General features: G+C 40.4%; 1 protein-coding gene across 1 annotated transcript in view; it reads right to left on the bottom strand.

Annotated features, from left to right (window-relative positions):
* Window positions 1-12,038, bottom strand: part of PASD1 (PAS domain containing repressor 1) — a 49,813-nt gene extending 37,775 nt beyond the window's left edge. Inside the window, exons 1-3 of the mRNA XM_068532714.1 lie at window positions 11,948-12,038; window positions 9,355-9,482; window positions 6,941-7,023 (exon numbers count right to left, since the gene is read on the bottom strand). Coding sequence (XP_068388815.1) covers window positions 6,941-7,023; window positions 9,355-9,482; window positions 11,948-12,038 — 302 coding nt within the window. The remainder of the gene's footprint in view (window positions 1-6,940; window positions 7,024-9,354; window positions 9,483-11,947) is intronic.
* Between the last annotated feature and the right edge of the window lie 1,288 nt (window positions 12,039-13,326).

Genomic DNA, 13,326 nt, shown 5'->3' with positions numbered 1-13,326 from the left:
ACACAAGAGCCAGACTGAAGGGGCTGTCACTGGTCGATACTAGGACAATCAGAGCATTGAAATAAATAATAATAGCAAAAGATTAAAATCCACTGAATAGACAAATGAATAAATAATGAATGAATGAATCAGGCAGAGGGGAGGGGAGAGAGAGAAAGAAGAGAAGGGGAAGAGAAGGGAGAAAAGGGGGTGAGAGGGGAGGAGAGGAGATGGGAGAGACGGGAAAGGGAGGGCAGAAGTGGGACAGAGGGGGAAGAGAAGGAGAGAATAATGATAAAACAAATGGGGCAAAATGCAAACAGTTGTGAGTAAAGGAGGATGCATATGGTAGTTCCTGTCAGATTGAAATAAAAAGTTTAAAAGTGAAAAAAGAATGTTTAATGGAGCTAAAGCAAAAGAATATCCTGGGATTTAAAAAAAGGTAAAGCATTAGGAGTTTGAGTAACATATACACACTACTGTATATAAAATAGATAACCAACAAGGACCTACTGCATAGCACAGGGAACTCTACTCAGTATATTGTAATAACCTATAATGAAAAAGAAGCTGAAAAAGAATATATACATATATACACATAACTGAATCACTTTGTTGTACACCTGAAACTAACACAACCTTGTAAATCAACTATACTTCAATTTAAAAAAAAAGGTAAAGCAAAAAGTATTAAGTTGAAAGAGAGCAGGATCCTATCCCACTTCTTCAGATACCTAATACACAGCCTGACATCTTCATTACAGGATGACAAATGCATACCATCAGGAAAAGAAAATTACATTGTTAATTGTCTGAGTAGAACAGGCAGCTGCCAGCATATTTCTCCAAAACTACTTTTCCTAAATAGGCTAATACTCAGATAATTCAACCCAGATTTTTCTAAACTTTGATATTTATTAGACTTCTTTTCATTAGGGTCTAAACCCTCAGTGATTTCAGGGTTGCTTCCATGAGTTTGGAGTACAAAACTTACTTTGAGCTTTTCAAAAAATATTAACATTGAGGGACTTAACCTGGTGGCACAGTGGTTAATAATCCGCCTGCCAATGCAGGGGACACGGGTTCGCGCCCTGGTCCAGGAAGATCCCACATGCCGCGGAGCAACTAAGCCCGTGCGCCACAATTACTGAGCCTGCGCTCTAGAGCCCATGAGCCACAACTACCGAAGCCCACGCGCCTAGAGCCCGTGTTCCGAAACAAGAGAAGCCACTACAATGAGAAGCCCTCGCACCGCAACGAAGAGTAGCCCCCACTCGCCGCAACTAGAGAAAGCCCGCGTGCAGCAACGAAGACCCAACGCAGCCAAAAATAAATAAGTAAATAAATAAATAGAAATATTAACATTGAAACTACTCTTATCAATCGTAAATCTAATAAGACTGTCTAATGATTTTATGCTTTTAGATGATCAAAATAATTTGTTATGTAGTTGAAGATGGGATACCGGTTGGCTAGAGGTCAGAGAAACACGATGAAATCTAAAACCCAGAATCCTGAGACGGCACCCCTTCTTCTGTCTTTTGTTTTATGTCTGCCCTTCTTACGGACCAGACCCTGAACATAACAATAGGACAAGTTAAATAGCTCAGGGGCTATCTCCTTTGCCACCAGGCTGCTGGAAAGCCCCAACTCCTTTCCTTATCTGTCAGCGTGCCTCCCAGGTGGGTGTGAGGGCCCGGAATCATCTGACTGCATGTGGCCTCCAAGCTGAGAATTCCATCACGTTCAGACTGGGTCACACCTCCTCCACCCAGCGAGGAGGCATGGACACTTTTCATGGAACAATTTGGGTGTTAATGAATACAGAACCGTCTCATAAGGATGGAGGTTTAAAGATGCTGGCTTGAAACAGAAAAGGAGAACAACCTTAAATTAACAGTAAAGTAGTAAGAGTATTGAAGAAATCACCAAACATAGACTTCAAATCATGTCCGTAAGCCGGGTTCACAGGTAGCCCTTTGCACTTAATAATGTCTTTATAGCTCAGTAAGGATTAAGTAGTTTTTTTGGTTTTTTGTTTGCTTTTTTGGCCACGCGGCTTATGGGATCTTAGCTCCCCGACCAGGGATTGAACCCGGGCCCTTGGCAGTGAAAACATGGAGTCCTAACCACTGGACCACCAGGGAATTCCCAGGATTGAGTACAGTTTTAAATTTTAACTATTCAAACAAAAACTGTAACTATTCTATAATTTGGAAGTACTTCCTAACTGATAATAACTTGACTTTGTATAGTATTTTACAAAGCATATAGTTTTCATTTACTTATCAAAACAGATAGATCTCATTTCCTGATTTCATGGTCATGCACATTCTGCAGTAATTATCCTCACCATTTATAGATAAAGAGCATGAGACTTAATGAGGCTTCTCTAAGATCACACAGCCTGTAATTGGCCAAGCTAAGAAAAAAACAAAAACAAATATTGTAGCTTTAAAAATCCCAATCCCATGCTTTGGTTAACGGCGGATGACTCTAACAAGGCCGTCTCCGGGCTACTCCACCAGTGCAGAGGCGAACTGGTGTGCTCCCAGTTCCTCCCCAAAAGCAGCTCTCACCGTCTTGGCTGGAGTCCTCCCCAAGTTCTGTGGGTTCTAATCCTCCAATCCTCTCTGCCCTCCTCTCCCAATGTGCTCCTGCCTCAGGGACTTTGCTTTGCATCTGCTCTTCCTTCTGTCTGGAATATTTCCTCCCAAATCCACAAGGCTTGCTCCTCCACTCCTTTCAGATGTTAACTAAAAAGTCAGCTTCTTGTTGAGGCCTTAGCTGGCCACCCTATCTATTATGTTGACCATTGGAAATTGCCAATATTCCATCATCTCTTAAACAATATAAAATGTCAATTGCATATGGCAAAATCTAATACAATTTAATTTCCCCTACAACCCTCCCTATCTCTCTTCAATGCTTAATATTTTCCTTCAGTCCTCCTCACCATCTAACCTATTTTGGTCTATTGATTGATTTTCTTTCTCCTCCACTAGAATATAAGCTTCCCAGGAAGATAAGGATTTTTGTTCACTGCTGTATCCTCAGAGCCTAGAACGGAAACTCCCACATAGTAGGTGCTAAATATTTGCTGTATGAATAAGTTTCATTGGGCTGGAGTGATGAGACTGGGCAAGCTAAATATCTAGTGCTAGAGAAACCAAACCAAATGGCATGTGATACAGTGAGGTACAGGGCCCTCCCCCGGTCGAGATGACGCAGACATAAGGGATGAAGTCAGTACAGAATAGTACCAAGGCTCTGTACAACAAAACCTCACTAATGAGGACCACTGTGCATCTTGCAAAATTCTCCTCACACTTTTGTACAAGATAACGCGTCTCTGAAACAAGCTGAAAGGGGAATTAGCCAGGAACACTCTTTTCGGTGCAGTTGCTGATAGGTGGAGTCTCCCCCCGGGGAACCAACTCTGTAGCAGTTTCTAAAGACTGCAAACAAAGGTAAGAGCTACTAGAACTCTCGGAAATACCTGCCATTTGATTTTCCAGTATTGTCTACTCTACCTTTGGGTGAAAAGATACTATCTTTGTAAAAAGCGTTAGGGCTAATCAGTGTGATCGCCTTCCCTACTAATTCTTCTCTCTCCCTACATTTAAGATGAAATTAAAGAAAAAAAAGTTTTCTCACAGTAACATCCCCAATCAAGTACTTCCCAAAGACTTCTTGAGTTTTCTCCTTGGAATCCCATACCAGCCACAGCTCCTGAAACTGATGTCCTAAGAGAAACGAGCCCAGGACAATCTGGGTCCCAATTCCAGCTCTACTGCTTAACCAACTGCGTGACTTTGGGAAAATCATACATCCTCTGCGACTGCACTTTCTCATGTTTACAATGGGTCTAAAATCTATGTTGTTGACTTGTGGAGAGTAAGTCAATAAACATGAAATCGCATCATGAAGAATCAAGTACAGGATGCATTTCTATTAAGATGATGCTATGACAGAACTCTGGGCCTCACTTATACATACAAACTAAGAGTAGCTCGCTGCTTCCTCTGACTCTAGCAGTAGGAAGATGGGAAAGGACTCCGCGGTATTCAATTCTGTGCCTGCCCCTCACCAACTCTGAAGTGTTCCTTACTTCTTTCTATGTTCAAGCAAGACCTTCTACTCCAGTGCATCTGTAGCTCTAATGGAAAACCCAGCTGTTGAGTCCCTCTCCTGAAATGAAAGGTTCTTTAGCCTCAAATCTGAAACATGCAAGGACAGGACATCCTACATGGAAACAGACCCTTTCTTTTAAACATTTTAACTTCCCCTCTTTGTGTTTCTTTCATAAGCACAGACAAAGCTTTCAAGCCTCTTAGCAGGATGCTTCTTCCCTTTCAAAGAACATTGAGAATTACCAAGGAAAGTTCCAGAAGCATCTGGGGAGCTCTAGGTCCCTATGACCTTTGTGCCTGATTACTTTTTTAACCATCCCTCAGACTGTAAAATGGGAGCCAGGTTATCAACGACTGCTCAGGGTGCCTACAAACTAATGTCCAACATGCCACAATCTCTTCTTCTTGTTATCTGAAAATATCCTGAAGACAAAGAGTAAGTCTATGAAAAAAAATAATGCAATACTGGTTTGCACTGAGCTATAACAATACTGCACTATGTTTGCGAGGTCTCATGGCATGGAATGGATTACCATTTTGATAGGATCAATCAATCAGTCCCTGAGCAGATGTTCATTTCTGCCTGCTCAATGTCAAGCTCTGTGCTAGACAGGGATGAGGCTGACTGGCCCTCCTTTATAGACCTCAGACTAGTGGACGAGTCAGGTCCACCAACAATCCATCATGTGAGAGCTGAGGTCGCTGGAGCCAGAACAGCGGCCATGGTGTTGAGGAGAGCAGAGGGATATAAGAGGGAAGAGAAGGGGGCTGGAATTAAACAGAATTTTCTTCATCAAATCCATCAGTTGTTTCCTAAGTGTCATTTTTCCATGTTACTGTCTGCATGATAAACAATCCATTGTCTAATATTTGAAGAAACTAGGAATATTTTATGAAAGTATTAAAATATATAAAATTGTAGTGCATTCACCCAATAATGATAATTTCTTACTATATTAGAAAGGATATGATTTTAAGCCTTAAGAAAACACTTTTCTTGTATTGTGTGAAGACCAAGTGGCACAGATGTAGTAACTGGCTCTTTTCTGCATCAGAATATTTTTCATCCAATTAAGTTCTGCTTAAAAATAAAATGTAGGTCTCCTCTGTCTCTGAACTCTCACTCTCTGAAGATTTGCTACAATTATCTGCTAATTTACACAAAATTCACTACACAAACCTACTAAACAAATCTGTTCTAGGTTGCATGCAAGAATATGTTTAAGTCATGTGCTCCTGGGTGAAAAGGATATGGTGGGCTGCTATTGTACCTCAGGTATTCTCACAGAATAGTGCCTAGAGTTCACGTTGCTTAAACACGTTATGTTTTATAGATGTCTCTCTCTCACCTTATTCAGTAAAAGGTCTTCTAATAAAGTAGAGGAACTAATAAGGGAAATGGGTAAGCCTAAGAGGCCCAAAGAAGCACACACACTACAAGAACCGTTGGGAATGATAAAGCACATTAAGAGAGTTGAATGGCTATTAGTCTTAAGCTTGGTGGTGCACATGTCCCTAACTCCTATGAACCACAAATACAATGGTGAATATTTACAAGAAATTGAGATTCTGCAAAAAAAAAATCTTGCTGGGGCAAGTGAGTGTGATGGTGGCACGAGCAGACATGTGACACTCAACACACAATTACAAACTCGGTCTCGTGTTAGCAAGAGTTGTAGAGCGCCCAGCAAAGGGAATGCAAACAGACTGCCACCTCAAGCTCTGTTTTGCATCCCATGGCTCTGTGTGTAGCTTCAGACAACGGTTCTTAGCCAAACACCTCTGAGCTCTCCTGCCAGGAAGGGAAGATTCTCCCCTGTTCCTCAGATCCAGACACAGATGAACCTCAGACATTTCCTGTTTAACTCATTTCTTCACCAGCTCTTTCTTCCTTACCTCGTCCCCCCACCAAAGAGTAACAGACAGCACAGCCTCCAGCTTCCTCCTCCCACCAGACCTCACACAAACACGCCTTCAATCAGAAGAAGCCTCTCAAAACATCATCTAGTTTATTTTATTTTGCTAAGTATTACTGGCATCTAGCGCTCATCTTTAATGTATTGTTTTGTTATTTATTTACATATCCATGTACACTGTAATATAGAAGGAAAATGTAATCCATTCTCAATATTCTACACTGAGCAGTGTCTACTATTATGGCTTACTACATACAAAATACCTACTAATGAGTTTATCAAATATGCAATGATTAGATAGTACTACAAGTAATTTCTATTCTGTAGAAATTCTTGGCAGATTATTAAATAGTCGTATTAAGGGGTTTTAGTGATACCTAGCAAGTTGGCATTTTCCTGTGGGTTAGGAATGCATTTTTGTTTTTCCCACTCAAAATAATGGAATTAGTCACTTTGTTCTCTGAAAATTTGCTAACAAACAAATGTTAAAGAATAGATTAGGTTCACAAAAAAGAGGGACACCTGCATAATAGCAGTTACCCCAATGCTTATTTGTTCTTCTACCATTTAAAGTGTTTCAAGAAAAGGAAGCAATCAAGTCTGTTTGTAAACGTATTGTCTTAATTTGAAAGTAATTAAATGTCTGTGTCAGTTAAGGTTGCTCTATTTATTGCTTTATTTCTTTTATAGAAAGCCAATCACTTGTATTTATATTCAGTTAGAAAAATATGAATTATACTAGCTGGGAAAGGAAATTCAAACTAGTAGATTGCTCATCTGGATTCAGTTGTTTGTTTTTTTTTAATGTTCATTTTGATGGAAAAATATTCATAGTGATTTGTCTTGTTTCAGTTTTGTTTGATGAAACTGTGCCCTAGGTCTCCATTACTCATGGCAACATTAGCCTCTCACCTGTGGGCCACAGGTAGACGTTCCTCGTCCGAATCTGGGACCAGCAGAACATCTTCATTGGACTCCTTTACAGTGAAAAGGCCCTGCAGAAAAAGTGGCATTTTAGATACTTAAAATGTACTTATAGAGTAAAAATACCTGACATATTTGTGTAGGATGTAGTAAATTTGAAAATCCAACTCATCTGTATACCAGTGTGAGAAAGGCACTTGATTTTACAGATGTGAAAACTGAGGATTCTAGAGATAGAATGATTTGGTCAAGCACGTACAGCTAGTACATGCAGGATCAAAGTAGGTCCATTTCAAAGTTGAACTCTTGAGTTCACTGCCCTTCCACTGTTACACAGCCACCCTGTGAACAAAATCTTCCTCCAAAAAGCCCTCTTTTCTCACGAGATTTGTTCTCTAAAATGACCACTAGTATAGAACAAAAATCCCAGAAACCCAGAGAAAAACTGGCATAGATCACAAATAGAGATCCCTGTGCTAAGAGGGGGCCTAGGGTGAGGGTGGTGTGTCAGATGAGATTTTTCTTTGTCAGAGGAGGAAGTAGATGTGGGGGGTGACCCTCTAGATGGGATGTCTGCCTTCTCATGGCAGATATGAGAGCTGAAATCCCAGAGAGCTGCTGGAGAGGGATACTGAGTGGGGCCATCAGACCCAGCAGCTTCCTTCAGTTGCTTTCCTCTCGACCAATTTTCTGTCTTAAATTTGGAAAAATGATGACATAGATCACTATTCTAAAATTGAGTGTAAAGGGGTCCTTCACAGCTTCTGAAATGTGGTCAGTTAAAGCCCAGATTTTAAACTTGAGAGGAAAAGTAAAGCAGGTCTTTTGCCCTCTCTGGATTGTAATGATAACAATAATAATGATAATAATGACAACGATCATGACTGTAAAGGCTCATATTTACTGAGTGCTTACCTGATAAGAGGTGCTGTCTTATTTGTGCTTCACAACAACCCTCACGGAGGTACTATTATCGCCATTTATAGAAAGAGAAACTGAGGCTAAAAGATGTAAGTGACTTAGGTAAGGTCCTGTAGCTAGTAAGGAAAGATGTGAAATCTGGATCCAGAGGCCTCTCTTGTAAGGCAGTTGAATGTGTTGTATGTTACAACATCATCACAATATTAACATGGCTCAAACAGACGTTTGGATTTTGTCCCCATGCCCTCCACCTCATCTGCCCAATCCACACTGTCCCAGTCTTGTTCAAGTCAGTTGGTGGCACTTCCATCCACTGAGCTACTCGGGCCTAAAAGCTGAGTCATCCTTGAGTCATTTCTCTGTCTTCTCCCGCCCACTTCCAATGCATCAGCAAGGACTTAGGGCTCTACCCCCAAAATGTCACCCAAATCGGTGAGCTTCTATCTCTGTTACTGCAGTCCTAGTCCAACCCCTATCACCTCTCACACAGCTCCACCTGCTTCCATTCTTGTTCCCCTGTACTCCATTCCCAGCCAGCAGCCAACCTGATCTTTTAAAAACAAAATCAGATCATGCCATCCTCCTACTTTCCACTCAGAGCTGTACATAATCTGGCCCCTGCCTACCTCTTGTACCTTATTTTCTACTACTCCTTCCCTCTTTCACCTTTTTCTAGTCACATGATGGTCCTTGTTTCCTGGAACTCTCCAAGCTAGTTACTACCTCATGACTTTTACAGCTGCTGAACCCTCTACCTGAATTGCCTTCCTGTCTTCACTGGGTTGGCACCTTATCATCATTCGTGGTCTCTGTTCAAAAGACAGGTCATCAGAGAGAGACCTTCCCTGACCACTCTGCTGAACTCCCTACTCACACCAGTCATCAGCACATGATTCTGTTTTATCATCTCCATGACACTTGTCAATATTACTTGTCTATTGCCTGTTTCCCCAGCACCTAGCACAGTGCCTGGCACATAGTAGGTGCTTACTAAGTATGTTACTTAGTGAATAATTCATTAGCCTGAATTGATCAGATGAATTCTAAAGACTGATTTTTCTTTTTAGAGACAGAAACTGTCAGTCCTCTATTAGGAAGATACTAAGTGAGCATTGGGCGAGCAGGAGAGCTGCCTCAAAACTCACCGGGTGAGAGAAGCCTTTCTTTATCCACCTGCCAAAATGGTCACTTCTCTTACTATGTCCCAACCCCCAGCCCCTGTATACCTGTTTAATATTATACCAAAACCATTTGTCAATGAGTGTGCGTCTCTTCTGGGTATGTCCAGATCTCCACTTAGATGTTCAACTTCTGAAACACAGGAGCTGATCTTTTCTCATTCACGTATCCTAACACAGCCCTCTGCACACAGCAGGTGCTTTAGCAGTGCCGTGCAGCGGCTGAGAGACCAAAGGGGGCATGTCCCTTTAAAGGAAGCCCACATGGCCACAATGGGGGAGGCACTCACACAACATACTCACCCTTAGAGTTTGAACCCTGAAGATACAAACGGTCCCCACCAGAAAAAACCGATTCTCCAAAGAAAGATTTGTGGCAGACGACTCACAGGACTGGCTGGGGAAGAAGCTACGGAAGAGCACCAAAGGCTCTAAGGGAGACAGAGATACACATGTGACAATCCAATAGAAAGGTGGGGCGATTACACAAGAGGATGGGCACCTGCCGTTATCAGTGTGCCGTTTGCCAACCCACTGACAATTTTCAGAATTCCGAACCACCAATTTTTTCTGTCTTCCTTCCCAGTCACCCTCCCCACCCTGGTCTCCACCAAAACATGAAGTAATTACTGGGAAATACTTGTGAGTTCAGGGTGATTGTCAGTCTTCTGTCCTTACCCTGTGAATGGACATGTTAGTCTCCAAAAAAGTTTAGCTCCCCTTCTTTACATAGACCATGTGGGCATCAAAAATGTGTGTATAATTTGTGTGTGTATGTAGTCAAGTTTTTTTTAAAGGTATTTGACCTTTGGTTTCCAAAGGCACGTGACAAAGATATCAGACAACCATGTGTGAGCTAATTTTCATTATTTATTTACCCATTCATTCATTTGTTATATCTTTAGACCTCAGTGGCAAAGAACTGAGTTAATTATATTCTTAGTTCATGGCATATTATGAACACAGATAAAATTCCCACTCTTGTTTTTACTTTTTTCTTCTCTCTGTCCCTTCCCCACCCACAGGTACCCACTGTCATCTACCACATTTAATATATAACTTTGTAAAGTATGTAGTCTGGTTCTATGTACTATATGCTTTTACAATTTACAAAAGTGACATTGTGCTATAGATCTCATTCTGTTTCTCAATCAACAATACGGTTTTAAGGTCTAACCATGTTGTACTATGTATATCTAGAGTTCATTGCTTTTTTTTTTTTTTTTTTGAGTTCATTGCTTTTGACTACTACAAAGTTTTCCATATTGTATATTTCCCCAGATTTTACTTGTCCATTTCCCTAATGATGCGCACCTAGGCTGTGCATCATTCCTCCCTCCTACCACGAACAACACTATGACATACAAAGAACATGTCCCCTTAGACACAGATCTCTCTGCAACTTCGCCTCTGGGATATTTCCACCCAGCGATAGGATTGCTGAGTTACAGGATAATTGACTTCAGTTCACTCTGTTTTCCAGGATGGCTTCATGAGTTTACGTTCCTCTCGACACTGTATTAGTGTTTTCATTTCTCACATCCTCACCAATATTTGGTATCATTCACACTCCTAATTGTTTACATTTTGATGCGTGTACAGTGCTACTCGTTGGTTTCTGAATTTTTCATTCTTTGCTTACTAGTGAGTTGGAGCATCTTTTCACATATTTGTTGGGCTATTTACCTTTGATTCAAGCCCTAGATCTTTTAATGGCCCCAAATCAGTGTTTATGTTAATTTATCAGCTTGCGGTTCCTGAAACCTTAAAAATTACAAATTCAGATCCCATATCCACATGTAAGACACACAGATTTGGGTTTTGATTTCCTGTAAATGACACATTTTTTTTCCATTCAAACTCTGAGAGAGATAACAAGCTTACTCTTCCTCTAGGCCAGTGGACAGAATTTTACTGATCATTTTAAGTCTCTAGGTTTTATGTGTTGGTCCTTGAATGAGTGTTAGAACTCCAGACCCCAGCCAATGGAGCCAATGTATGATTTAAAACTCACTTAGGCCCAGCACAAAATTAGCTCCCTCTTATCACTAGGTCTTGTACTTTATCCTTTAATTTCTAGCACCCATGGATTTCCCTTTCTTTTAAGATTGGCTATGCAATAACCTTCTTAGATTATGTTTTAACAATAATTTCCTTGTTTTTTGTAGAAGGAAAGAGCCATCCTTATCAGATCAGTCCACCATGTTACCATATGACCCCACCTTGTAAATTTTGCTATTAATTTTTTTAAAGTTTAATTAAGGTCTGTGGTCCACCAAAACCTGTGATCATAGGCGTAGGAGAGAGTGTGAGAGTACCAACAGTAGAAAGGCATTTATATTACCAATGAAGGGCTGCATAATTCATGAACTCCATCTAGATAAGATTAAAAACTGTTTTGCTTACCATTAGAAATATCTTTCATACTCAGGATGAATTTCACATATTCATAAGCAGGGCTGCTACCATGTTCAGCATCTCCTCTTTTTAAATGACAGCAAAAATCAATATGTTTTCCTACTAAAAGAAAACAGATACAAAACGTGCTTACATTTGTACTTAACTATATTCTGCAGGATTCTTTCACATGATTATTGTCTTACGTAGACTAGATTTTACAAAAATATTATTTTCTTTTCATGAACATTAGCACTTGCAGTTATCTATGTTGTATCTGTAGAGTTGGGTATCAGCTAGAACATAATTTATAGAACACTAATACAATTATACAAAAGCTGAAATAATCAGGGTTCATGATTAAGAACAAGATTTAATAGAGGAGAGATTTTTTAATACTAGAAATATAATTTGTGAAATGTCTTTATTATTCCTGTAAGTGATTGTTATCTGTCTCTTAAAATCTAAGAACTTACTATTTGAAACAAACAGTCTGTACCTGAGTTTGGCAAAGGAAGTTTGAGAGCAATCTTTTGGTAGACTTCATTTTTCTCTTTATCAGGCAGAAGGCTTAATAATTTTTTACCCATGATGTCATCCTGAAGAGGGAAAGAGGGAATAAATTTTGTTATCTGTACTACTATATTTACTTCCTCTGTCTCCTTACTTAAGCTTATCATCTGGGAGGGAGATGCAAAAGGGAAGAGATATGGGGACATATGCATATGTATAACTGATTCACTTTGTTATAAAGCAGAAACTGACACACCATTGTAAAGCAATTATACTCTAATAAAGATGTTTAAAAAAAGTAATAAATAAATAAGAAAAAAAAAAAAGCTTATCATCTGCCCCACGTCAGCCATCTTACAGTCAGACCTGTTATACTTCTAAAGTCCCAATTCACATTACGCCATTCTATGACCATCACCACCTACCTCTGCAGTGCGCTCATGCAAGTACCCCACCTCTCCAACAATTATCCCACCCACTGAGACCTCCAGTCCATTCGCATCCAGTTTTCACTGAACATTATCTCTCCTTCAAATTGTCACATCCCTCCTTACCCAGTTCAGATGCCATAGTCGATCATTCTGATCACTGCCATGAGCTCTTATTTGCCTGGGAAAATCCCAACTCTGCTTAATTTCAACTCTTCATCTACCCTGTACCTTCCCCCAAGCAACTGAATGTGTATGGAGAAAACCCCACATCCATACTGTGTATTATTTTAAATGGGCACTCAGCTCTGCCTAGAAATCATTCCACATTTCCCTAGATAATTCACTCTTCTACTCTTCAATATGACTATTTCTTGCCTTCTCCTCCTTCAAACCTGCAAAACCGCCCCCTCCCCTGCCACCCTCCTCATATTCAGCTAGGATCTCATTTCTTATTTCAATTAAAAACAAAGGGAGAAGGAAATGTCAATATCTCCCTGCACCAAATCTTACCGACCTATCTGCTCCTGTGGCCAGAGACCTGCTTTCTCTCCTATTGCACCAAATAAGCTTCTACCTAAGTCTAGTGCACTGTCCTTCATCCTCTCTCGACTATTCAAGGACATCATTTCAGAAATTCTCCCCCTACCCCCCACATCTTTAAGCTTTCCCTTTCTGCTGGGTCTTTCCCTTAGCACACAAATGCTAAATCAGAAATGCTATAATATCTGCCATCTTAAAAACAGGAACAACACAAAAATCCAAAATCTTCCTTGACACTACATCCTCTCCTCCATCTCTAACTACTTCTCTGGTCCACTTTAGAACAAAAATCATTGAAAGGAACTATACTTGCTGTCTCTCATTTCTTCGCCTCTCACTCTCCCTTAAAACCACACTAATCTGATTTTTATCCTAACCACTCCACTTTTCTGGT

Source organism: Eschrichtius robustus, chromosome X (assembly GCF_028021215.1).
Source record: "Eschrichtius robustus isolate mEscRob2 chromosome X, mEscRob2.pri, whole genome shotgun sequence".
In the NCBI taxonomy this organism is placed as follows: Eukaryota; Metazoa; Chordata; class Mammalia; order Artiodactyla; family Eschrichtiidae; genus Eschrichtius; species Eschrichtius robustus.
This window is presented reverse-complemented; position numbering and strand designations above follow the sequence as displayed.